The following is a 12,904-nucleotide window of genomic DNA, read 5'->3' on the forward strand; positions in this document are numbered from 1 at the left end:
GGAAGAACACGCTCAGCATTTCTCAAACTGAAATAACTGAAGAAAAAATTTAAGCCTCGAGTTGCTCTAACATAGGTCTGCAAAAACCTGTCAAATCCAATACACCATTTTCTGCCCTTGTCTTACTTGACCTTGCTGTGTCACTTGGCAGTATTGACTACTACTTACAGTTCCTATATACTGACTTCAGTGATGCATCAATTCATTCACCGTCCAGTCAATATTTATTGAGCACCTGGTGGCGTAGTGCCTAAGGCATTTGACTGCTAACCAGAAGGCTGACGGTTCAAACCCTTCAGCCACTCCTCAGAAGAAAGATTGAGCAATGTACTTCCATAGAGATGCCACCTCGGAAACCCAGGGAAGGGTCATTATGAGTCGCATCTGGTTCTAAGGTAGTGAGTTTGTTTTTGGTTTGGTGAGTGAGAGTGCAAGGAAAAGATGTGACTTTTTGTCTTAGTATCTGTTCTGGTTACCTAGTATCACTCTGACAGGAATATACCACAAATGGGATGGCCTTAACAAACAGGAGTTTATTCTCTCACAATTGGAGGCTTTAAGTTCAAGTTCAAAGTGCCAGGCTCTAGGGGCAAGGTGAAAACCCCTCAGCCTTGGGGTTCAAGTCCAAGCTCCAAATCCACTGAAGCTAGAGGCTTTTTTACTCACTCAGACAGCTACTGGCTGCTGAGGCTGCCAAGCCCAAGGTTGACAAGCAAAAAGGCACAGTCCTAATATTACCAAACCACATGGCAGGCCATTAATTCAAGTCCATTGTAAGTCCCCAGGTCGGCAGAGCATGGCAGGCTGCTGAACAACGACACGGCTATATGCAGGGTCCAAGTGTGCCATAAGCTGGAGACCATTTCCAAAGCTGCTGCTTACAAACAGGAAGCAGTCAACATTTCAAAGGCAGCTATTCAGCTGCTTATGTAGATCCCACCATGGAGTTGATTGCCAGTCTCATCATGGGGAATAACTACCACCAGCTGCCCAGCCACTCAACTAGGCCCAGCCCAGTTGACACACAACCATAACCACCACAGTATCCTTAGATGTGACACAACCATAGCCTAAGAATCTGGGTATTATTTATCCAACAAAAACTACTTAGATCATTAGTGTCTATGAATGAATGCTGAGTCTCTATATACCAGGTATTCTTGTAGTGAAAGGTATGCACATATAAAGAGGATAAAGTCCTTGTCTGCAAGAAGTTCCCAATTTGAGGTGCAATGGATAGCAGATGAGGGACAACAGACCCATGTCATGAATGAGTAGACTCTATTGCATATATAGCTAAAAGATGCCAACAATTAGGCTATTCTTTTTTTTATGAAGAAGTGAATAACAGTAATTTAATATTCTAACTTTTAACTTAGGCGTTAATGAGGGTAGATTTTTTCTTTTCCTAATGCATTTTGCCTCTTGAAGAAACGTATTCTTATAGACCCAAATGTCAACCTGTCACAGCATTTTGTGATATGAGGATGAGCATTGTCTATATGTTTCAAGTGATTTACTGCAAGTGGGGGGTTTGCGTCAATCGTAGGCGGGACCTTGGGTTGTGAGAGCTGCATCAATTTTCTGAGCTGAACTACTTTCTCTTTGCTTTCTGAATTTTGATGTAAGGTTTAAAATGGCAAACGTGGCTATTGATTCACAGCATATTCACAAAGTTGGAGTGATCTTTCCCTAATTTTAACTTTTTAAATTATAAGGATATTTTTCCCCTTCATTCCTTGTGCAATTTAACAATTATAGGAATAAAAATCTCTATTGATTAATTTAATATTGTGGTTTTTATATTATCATCATGTATTATACTTGAATATGATTTTCCAAACAATTCAACTTTTCTTCGGGAATACAAATATCACTTTAGCATCCTGGTGGGTCTTAGGTTCTTCATTTAAGAAGGAACAATTTTTGTATCTTAAAGTACAGAAGTGCTTTTTAAAGCAGTAAGGATTTCTAGTTGCTAGATTGATGTACAAAGAGTAGTTTTTATTTTGTTGCCTCCTGTGAGTCTATTTACTTGTTATTTTTTGGATGATTCTAGCTTTGGAAGTAGAATACAAACTTATTGTATATTATCTTTGTATCTGTGTTTTTTATTTAATGATTGTGATAGCATTTTCAGTGTTATGAAAAATTCAAGTTAGAAGCAATGCTGTCTCTTTTCCATGCATTGAACCCCTAAAGTCATTTGAAGCTACAACTCTTCAAAGTTCAGAAACAATTCATGGAATATTTTCAGTGACACATGGGGTTTTTAGAATTCAGTAGATATAGTCGGAGTTGAGGAATTTATATTTTTCTCATTTAGTTTTAATGAGAAATCAACAACCAGAAAATTTAATAGCAACAAAGAGTGCTGCTAGTGAAGGGACATAAAGCTAATTTGTATGTGATAGAATTTTGTTTTTTGAGTTACAATATTGTTGTGGTGATGTAAGGATTTGGCATAGAAAGGAGTTTTAGTGAAGAAAGTGAGAATGAAATTTCAGAGTGATAGTAATCAAACCAAGAGAGTATGGTTTTACTAAATCAAGGTAGGACAGTTTTAGAAGGAAGAAATGGTTAGCCATCAAATTAAAGGAAAAATAAATAAACACGTTTAAGCAAGACAAGGATATATGCTAGTTTAAGTAATTGTGAAAGGAGTTTCAGTGGAACATTTGGAACAGGAGCTGAATGATGGTTTGGAACAGAGAATATCATCTGTCTTGTTTTCTCTCTTCCACACTAGAGAGTATACAGAGAAATATGATTATTACCAATTCTAGCTGGCATCATTATTAGTGCAACATATGTTGAAGGACAATTTTGTAAAATTACAATGTGAAATTGTTTCAGTGATGGTTTTATTTTAATAGGTGACGTTCTCAGTTTGCCTTGAAATCAAATCTATGAAACAAAAATGAATGTGAAATGCTTCTTAATAAAAATAACTCTTTTTCAGTTTGTTTTTCCATTTATTTTCATTTCACATTGGTTTCAAGAACTTCTTTGTCAAAATGACCTCTAACCTTGGCTATCACAATTTGTGCTCTCAGTTCTAACTCTGAAAAAATATTTGACATGTTTTGACTATATTTTTGTGTAATAGTATCGACTGTGTGTCCTATTTCCCCATTTCTGGATGGGGAAGCTCTCAAGGGAATTATAAAGATTTGAACAGCCAGCCAGGCTATTGACAGCCTAGATTGCTCTGCAAGCTAACAGAGCTGAGGAAAGTGACCTTCTGCTTTTTCCCAGTTTTCAGGACATCCTTTTAGACCAGAAAAGAAAAAGGAGCCTGGTGGCACATTGGTTAAGGACTTAACTGCTAACCAGAAGGTCGCTGCTCTGGGGAAGAAAGCTGTTTCAGTCTGCTTCTGCAAAGATTACAGCCTTGGAATCCCATGAGGAAGTTCTACCCTGTGTTGCAGGGTGATTATGAGTCAGAATTGAATTTAGACAAGAAAATATGCATATGCAAACTACATGTACTAATTTCAAAGTCAGAGGAGAAGCAACAGAGCCTCTATGTGGAAGCATTCTTTACCCAAGAGGCACAATCTTTTAAACCTGTCGTATTTTTCCTCTTTGGGCCAAAAATTTCTTCCATATTTTCCCTTAGATTATCCATATGGATGGATCTAACCAGATTACATGTAACTCTGCTTCTAATAGCCAACTAATGCATTGAATGTACTACTTTTTTCTTTATTATACTATTACCACACTAAAACCTAAACCAAACCCATTGCCATTGAGTCAATTCTGACTCATAGCAACCCCCATTGCATTTCCAAGGTAGTAAATCTTTATGGAAGTAGATTGCCTCATCTTCCTTCCATGGAGTGGCTGGTAGATTTGAACCACCAAGCTTTTGGTTATTAGTCAAGTGCCCTAGGCACTGAACCGCCAGAGCTCCTTACCACACAATGTAATTCTTTTTGCCAGGGCATCGATCTAGTATTAAGTAGGTACTAAGAAAACGTAATAAAGGTTTTTTAAACTCCATCTGGTCAGATCCTTCTATACTCTTGCCTATTCTCACTATGTGGGTAAAAGAAATATAAACCGTTCCATAGTTTTGCCATTTTTCTTTCTTTGTTTTGTCTCTCTCTCTCTCCCCCTGAGGTCGAGCTGCATGATTTGAGATTACTAATATAAACTGTTTCATTTCTACTAGATAACCTGATATCTTTCCTCACCCATATACCACAGATTCCCTCTTTGGCTGATATTTTCCAGTTAATTAATGTATTGTGATAATAAATAAGATTGTTATATGGATGAATACAATATAGAAGCAGAGGCAACTTGGGTATTTTATAAAGATGAAGGATATCACTAAGAAAAAAAAGATATTTTTTTGTGAGATGTAATTACAGCAAGTGGAGTAGGGTATTGCAAAGAATAGTAAATAACTAGATTAGTAGCATTTAAGAAGTTCATACTCATTAGCATCTCAGACCCATCCAGAAGATGAATTATGCTTTTGTTGATTCAAAATGAATGAACTAACTTATCTGGGAAATTTGTGGGCCTGAGGGAGATACCACTAATGTTTCACTCAGTAGCTACTTCATTTGATAAGCATTAAAAGAACTATAAATTCAATTATTTTTATAATACCTTACTAACATTTGCTTCCCATTTACCTCTAGGTTTGAAGTTTGAGGAAATTCAAGAAAGATTTGGTGAGGAGTTCTTTCATATATGCTTTGATGAGAATGAGAGAGTCCTTCGAGCTGTAGGCGGCACGTTGCAGGACTTTTTTAATGGCTTTGATGCTTTGTTGGAACACATTAGAACTTCTTTCGGAAAACAGGCCACTCTGGAGTCACCATCTTTCCTATGCAAGGAGCTCCCTGATGGTACTCTCATGCTCCACTACTTCCATCCTCACCATATTGTGGGGTTTGCAATGCTGGGGATGATTAAGGCTGCAGGAAAGAAGATCTATCGGCTGGACGTGGAAGTAGAACAGGTTTCCAATGAGAAGTTGTGCTTGGATGGTTCAAACCCAGGCAATTGTAATTGCCTTACTTTCCTTATCAAAGAATGTGAAAATACTAATATCACAAAGAACCTTCCACTGGGAACATCCCAAGTTCCTGCAGACCTCAGAATTAGCATCAATACCTTCTGCAGAGCCTTCCCTTTCCACTTGATGTTTGACCCCAACATGTCAGTCCTTCAGCTGGGGGAAGGCCTAAGGAAGCAGCTCCGGTGTGACATTCACAAAGTGCTCAAGTTTGAGGACTGCTTTGAGGTTGTTTCCCCAAAGATTAATACCACCTTCGAAAGGGTCCTGCTGCGATTATCCACCCCATTTGTGATTAGGACCAAGCTTGAGGCTTCTGGCACTGAAAATAAAGACAAGGTAAGTGGCCATGGACTTGAGATGGGTAATGGGGACTAGAAGAGTGGATAATTATTTCAGTAAATTATGTGCTGGTATACTTATAATTATTTAGGCAAGAGAGCTTAAAGTACCATTTAGAAAATTATTGGTCCCTGGATGTATATAAAAAGATTTGGCCCCACTCCCAGTCATTTTGCATAGTGTCTGCCTCATCTGTTAATTTATTTCAGCATATAAAAAAAAGACATTTATTAATACTACCATGGCAATTAGAAAAATGATAGTACTCACTGAAAACCTGATACTATAAACCAATGAATATTTCCACTGATTGAAATCAAGTAAGCAATGATAAGGCTTTGCTTTCAACATTGTGAGGCTTGCCTGGCTTATCCTAAAATAAATACAGATAAAAATCTAGCTGCTCTTTGAATATGTTCCCTTCTGCATTTCATAATCCAAGAACATCTGTTTTACATCTTGTTTTTATCTTAATACACAAAATAATGTATTCCCCTAAAGTTGGAAATTGACTCTTTATCTCAAGACCTCTCTTCTAATTAACTTTTAGTTGTGAAATAAAGGGTTGTTCCAGTAGACTACATTTCATCCTTAAGAGCAAATACCATGAAACTAAATACTTTTATTGTAGAATTTTGTAACCTATTTTGGAAAAATCTGGATTAATTTTAAATAAATGTTGAAACCAAAACCAAACCAAATTCATTGTTGTTGAGTCGATTTCAACTCATAGCGTGACCCTTCCTTGGATTTAAGAGGTGGTATCTCTATGGAAGTAGATTGCCCAGTCTTCCTTCTGAGGAGTGGCTGGTGGGTTTGAACTGCCAGCCTTCTGGTTAGCAGTCAGATACCTTAGGCACTATGACACCAGAGCTCCCCTGAATATTGAAAAAGGCACCAGAAATAAAACATAAAATAGTTGGGTTAAAACATTTTGCCACAGGTAAAAATCTGTAAATCAACAACATTAAAATAAATAATATAATGCAAGGAAAGATCAGCCATGACTATTTATGTATTTGGTAATATATCTTTAATGTTTAAGGAGAGAAATAATGCTACTTGCCAGAATGGACATTTGAATGTTTAGTCATTAGGTTTAAAAGTTTTTTTCAGGCAGTACAGCTTGTGCCCAAGCATTTTGTAGAAACTGTTGGCTTTTAGAAATGAGCAGGTTGCTTTAAGGAAGGAAGGGTTTCAGAAACAATGGAAATCTCAGTGAATGAACTATCCTGACATATTCTGGAATGCCTGCAATAATCACAGAAGGATAAATATTGTATTAGTTCACTATTGTAAAAAGTCAAGGAGAGGTTTATGTGTGGAAGGAAACTTTGTTGGTTACCAGGAGTGAGAGAGGAGGGGAGGAGAGAGAACACTGCAAAAATAAATTGTTGTTGTTGTTGTTATGTGCCGTGGAGTCGGACCGGACTCATAGAGACCCCTCCTTGGGTTTCTGAGGCAGTGTCACTACAGAAGTAGATCGCCCCATCTTCCTTCCGAGGAGTGACTGGTGGGTTTGAACCACCAGCAAAAATAAATTAAGTAAATAAAAATATTATATGAAACCAAAATAAATAAATAAATTAAATTAAAATAAATAAATGAGGAAATAACCTCCTGAAAGCAGAGCCAAAGACATTTCTGAGGATTTTATACAGCACTAACTTCTTGGAAGGAAGATTAGGCAATCTACATTCGTAGTGATATCGCCTCAGGAACCCAAGGAGGGGTTGCTATGAGTGAATCCAACTCGATGACAGTGAGGTTTTTTTTGAGTTAACTTTATCATTGATTAATTTTTATAATTTTGAAGTTCTATGGAAATTCTTAAACAAAGTATTTGAGAAAGGTGGAATGATACATATTTATTCAGTATGACTGAAACAGGTGACTTAGGAAAATCATTCAGTAATGTCTTTATCATATAAGTTCAATGGTTAAAAAACATCTGAAGATAAATCTATAGATTTCAGTTTAACATATTAGTGTATTTTAGTCTGAGCAAATTATTATTATTGCTATTTGATCACACAATGATGTTTTAAATAGTATTTTTCATATGTATATATATTATATATACATATTTATTTCAATAATTGCTACTCATATTAAGCCTTTTACAGCTGAAGAAACTTGATAAATGTATATTTTTGTTCATATTTTTAGTAACTTTAAAACTGCAAATGTTCTTTTTTAATTTAGGGAATATTAAAGCTGTTAGTTCTATTTTATAAAAGTATGATATTTAGCTAGGAGGGTTTAAAGCATTTTGGGCCTTTAGATTTTTGAAGTTAGTGTTTTTGAAAATGTACCTGAACTATAGTATTTTATTACCAATGTCAGTTGCTTAATGTATTTTGTAGATTGAAGGAAAAAAAAATATTCAGTTTAAAGTTACTGCTTCAGATTTCCTCCCCCATATATTTCACCTGGCTTGTAATTCTGTTTAATTTGTATACCAAAATAAGAAATAGACATTATGAAATGATGACTGAAATGCAAGGCCCCCTGACAATTCCAATTATAAAGAACTGCATATTGAGAAGATGCAATTACAATTTAATCATGTTATTGGTAATTTAAAGATATAAAAATAGGCAAGATTTTTAGCTAGAGTATAGGCAGTAATCTTCAAATCCTTATATTTACATTTCTGCTTACTCACTTGGATTTCTCAGATGAGACATTTGAAAGCTATAAACCAAAATCAAACTCACTGCCATCGAGTCGGATCTGACTCATAGACACCCCTCCTTGGGTTTCCGAGGTAGTATCATCATGGAAGTAGATTGCCCAACCTTCTTTCCCAGGACTGGCTGGTGGGTTTGAACTGCCAGCCTCCTGGCTAGCAGTCAAATGCCTTAGGCACTACACCACCAGAGCTCCTATAGCTGTGCCAAATTGAAACTAAACCTATAAAGTTGTGACATGCAGTCATAACCAGATGAATAACATTTTTGATTTAATATGTCATCAAATTCTAAGTTTATAGTTTCTTTTCCCCCAATCCACAAATATGCTTATTCTGTGGTATTGTCTGAAATTAACATATAACAATTCAATTTATATGTGGTACTTCAATAACACTAGATGCTACATTGTTTTCTTTAAAAGCCTGGTTTATCATTTAACAAAAATTCAGGAATGATTTGCTCAGATAAAGCACATCTACTAAAGCTATCTTGTCTTTTTCTTGGACTCACATACTCAAACCACAGGAATATTATGGAAAAGATACCCATGGAATTAAAAGAACAGAGTTACTCAACTTGATTATTTTTTTAAATTTCTAATTCCATGCAAAACTAACTCAGCATAATTTCAAAACAATTGAAAATAACTGAAGCTGCTAATGAAGGCCATAGCTTTGGCTACAACTTAGAACCAAATTTTAGATCTGCAGCTGATCCGGATCTAAACAATTTGGTCATGCCTGATTCTTCCGTTTATTTGTAGGGCTTTATGGCTACAGCATATTCTTCACTCATTGCACATATGACAGACACCTGCCTGCACTGTATATTCCTTCTATCTCTTTGCCTAGGTCACCTTGTCTCAACTTATGATCCTTACAAACTTGACCAGTTTTTGTCAGCAGGGAAAGGTAACCATCCTGAAGGCATATCAGTTGGTAGTCATTTCTCTTAATATTTGGAACATCCATGTTATGAGTAAAAGGGCAAGCATCTTTATATTTTTTGCCTGTGAAAATATCGATTCCAGCAAGGCAAACGTTGGCATGACCATGCTTTCCAATTTTGGAAGCTGACATGTCTACTATTTTGCATGGTCATCCTCTGAGCACCACAAAGCCATTTTTGCTCTATGATTTGGAATCTACTTGATGGTAGTGATTTTGATTTTTGGATTTTCTAACCTAGGAGGCCCATCTTCCATTATTATATCAGACAATATTCTATTGTGATCCATGGGATTTCCAACGACTAATTTTTGCAAGTAGGTCACCAGGACTTTCTTCCTAGTCTGTCTTAATCTGGAAAAATCCCATTGCTGTTGAGTCAATTCCAACTCATAGTGATCCTATAGGACAGAGTAAAACTGCCCCATAGGATTTGCAAAGCTGTGTAGTGCCTAAGGCATTTGACTGCTAACCAGAAGGCTCGTGGTTCAAACCCACCATCTACTCCTTGGAAGGAACACTGGGCAAGCTACTTCCGTAGAGATATCACATCAGAAACCAAAGGAAGGGTCACTATGAGTTGGATCCGACTCGATGGCACATAGCAACAACAACAAAGTTTTAAAATAAAATTTTTATTACTTGTGTCTACTAATATCCTTAATGTTCACTTATCACATTATTTTGCTGTTCCGAGTGACTTCTAAAATAAAATGGATTGGTTAGTTTAGTACAACCTGAAGTAGCAATAAATTTCAAGATACAATATAAATAACGAGTTCTTTAGACATTTTTTTTTTCTTAGCAGCAACGCTTCAGAGAACTTTAATAACATCTTGGAAGCAGCCCCACATTCGAAATACATCATCCCTATGAGGGAGCAATAGCATTGTTATTCATCTTCACTTTTGTTCTCAGGGTTGGAGCTGAGGAAAAGTACAATACCACCACATTTCTTTTTTAATCCCTAGAAATAGTCTCACATTTGTCTTATTAATTAGAAGCTACAAAACAAATACTGGAAAATAATTTTAAAAGGAAGAAGTAGGAATTAACCTCGGAGTTTCTCTAGTCAAATTAGTTTCCAAAGTGTTCTTTTATCTTTTCTAGAAACATGCCCATCCTTCTCTGTCATGATAATTGAAAATTTTAAATATATTTATTAATCACACCATACCATAATGAAACTGTTGAAAGACAAATTTTTATCTGGCTATCAAGAATAGATTATTTGGCTTCAGCTTAATTTAATTTGAACATTTCTTCTTTGTTCAGATCCTAATATTCTATTGTTGTTGTTTGTTGTTATTTGCCATCGAGTCGGCCCCGACTCATAGCGACCCCTCCTTGGGTTTCTGAGGCAGTATCACTACGGAAGTAGGATTGCCCAACCTTCCTTCTGACCACTGGTTTAGGGACTCCTAAAGTAAATGTCCTTTGTGTATTGACCTTGCTAAACTCTTTTGTTAATTCTATTTTCTGTTTTAGTAGATTTCTTATGGTATTTGACATATAGGGTCATGTAGTCTGAGAGTAGAGACAGATTTTTTTTTTCTCTTCTTCTTACCTTTCAGTCTGTGTTTGAAATTTGTTTACCCTTGCCTTATTGTTCTGGCTAGAACCTTTGATTTATTTTTGAGTTGATGTAGAGAAAGTAGACACATACTTGCCATTCTTTGAACTTAGAAGGAAAGCAAGCAGTGTTTTACCATAGGTTTTGTTGGCTGTAGGTTGTTGGTAGGTATTTTTAATTAGGGTGAGGAAATTCTCTTCTATTCCCAATTTGTTGGGACTTTGTATCATGAGTGGGTATTGCTTTTATCAACTCTATTTTTCTCATGTATTGAGATGCTCAGTGGTTTTGTCTTTGCTGTGTTAATATGGTATATTTCATTAACTGATTTTCAGATATTGATGTACACTTACTTAAGTTTTTGGGATCAGTCCCATTTGGTCATGGTATATAAATGTTTTTATTTGTTGTAGGATTTTGTTTGTTATATTTTGTCAGGGAATTTTTGCATTTATGTTCCTAAGAGATACTGTTCTGTAAAATTTTTGTTTCTTTAATTTTTTTTTCTTTGTATGTCTATTTCTAGCTCAAAGAATGATTCAGGAAGTGTTTATTCCTTTTTTTCTGAAAGATTTTGTGGTGGGTTGGTATATTCATTTTTCTAAGGTTTGATAAAATTCACCAATGTGATCACTGACATAGGTTTTTTTTTTTTATGGGACAATTTAAAATTACTAATCCAATTACTTTATTACAGACCTATTTAGATTTTCTATTTTTTCTTGAGTCAGTTTTGGTAACTTGAGTTTTTATAAGAATGACTCATTTCTTCAAAATTGCTAATTGGTTAGCATAAAGTTGCTCATACTGTTTCTGTATTTTGAATTCTTTGATTTCTGTAGTACGAATAGTTATGTCTCAACTTTCATTCCTGATTTGGTAATATATGTTCTTTCTCTTTCACTCTCATTTGGTCATATTTGCTAAAGTTTTATCAATTTTATCAATTTTTTCAAAGAGCTAACTTTGATTTAATGATTTTCAATGTTGATTTTCCGCTCTGATCTCATTTTCTTTCTTCTTCTTGCTTTAGGTTTAATTTGCTCTGATTTTTTTCCCTCTAGTTTCTTATTGTGCAAGCTTAAATTATTGATTTGAGATTTTTCTTTTCTAAATTATAAATTTCCCTGCAAACACAGCTTTAGTTTAGCTGCATCACATACATTTTGACATATAGTGTTTTTACTTTCCTTCAGAACTCATTATTTTTCTGTTTTTCACTGGGATTTCTTCTTTGAACTTTGATGGATTATTTAGAATTGTGCTGGGTTATTTAGAATAATTTTGAATAATTGGTTTCCCCAGTTTTTCTGTTATTGATTCTAATTTAATTCCATAATTACCAGAGAACATACTTTGAATGATTTAAAGCCTTTAAAATTTATTGATATTTGTTTTATAGCCCAGCATATGGGCTCACAAATAATATGTATTCTGTTTTTGTTGGATTGAGTGCCTTTAAATGTCAGGTTAAATTATTTGATAGTTCCATTTAAGTCTTCCAAATCCTCAGGGATATTTTAGTTGAGTTTAATTGTTTTCTGATATCGAGAATGTGATATTGAACTCTCTGACTGTAATTGTTTAACTGCCTATGTCTTCTTTCAATTATCAGTTTTTGTTAATTTGTTTTGGGACTCAGTTTTCATGTGTATATACATTGATACTTGTTATATCATCCTGATGTGTTGATCTTTTTATCATTATAAAATGCCCTACTTGTCTATAATAATATTATATTTCCACTACTAATCTGTCAGTTTCTCATACTATGGTGGCTTGTGTGTTGCTGTAAGGCTGGAGGCTATGCAACCAGTGGTTCAGATACCAGGAGGGTCACCCATGGTGGACAGGTTTCAGTGGAGTTTCCAGATAAAAAAAGACTTGGAAGAAGGAAGGGACCATCCACTTCTCAAAGAATCAGCCAGTGAAAACCTTACAAATAGCAGTGACAAACACTGTCTAATATATTACTGGAAAACTTTATGAATAGCCCTGAAACATTGTCTGATACTGTACGAGAAGATGAGCCCTTCAGGTTGGAAAGCACTCAAAATATGGCTGAGGAAGAACTGTCTCCTCAAAGTAGGGTCGACCTTAATGACATGAATGGAATAAGGCTTTTAGGACCTCCATTTGCTGATGGAGCACCACGCAAAATGGTGTCCCTGGTTTCTTTGTTCCATATTATTTTCTGTACTGAGCTCATTAAGTTTATGAATCATGTTATCATTTCCTTTGTTGCTGTTGTTTTAGTATATGCTGAATATTTGTGCTTGTTCTCTTTTTTATTGTCATTGGAAGGTTT

At 35.4% G+C, this 12,904-nt stretch overlaps 1 protein-coding gene across 1 annotated transcript in view; it reads left to right on the forward strand.

Moving 5' to 3' along the window:
• Window positions 1-12,904, forward strand: part of GUCY1A2 (guanylate cyclase 1 soluble subunit alpha 2) — a 413,092-nt gene that overhangs the window by 96,151 nt on the left and 304,037 nt on the right. The window contains exon 4 of the mRNA XM_042781668.1: window positions 4,659-5,377. Within this exon, the coding sequence (XP_042637602.1) occupies window positions 4,659-5,377 (719 nt within the window). The remainder of the gene's footprint in view (window positions 1-4,658; window positions 5,378-12,904) is intronic.

The sequence above is a fragment of the Orycteropus afer genome, unplaced genomic scaffold, assembly GCF_000298275.1.
Source record: "Orycteropus afer afer isolate SDZICR_OR568_19922 unplaced genomic scaffold, OryAfe1.0 scaffold00147, whole genome shotgun sequence".
In the NCBI taxonomy this organism is placed as follows: domain Eukaryota; kingdom Metazoa; phylum Chordata; class Mammalia; order Tubulidentata; family Orycteropodidae; genus Orycteropus; species Orycteropus afer.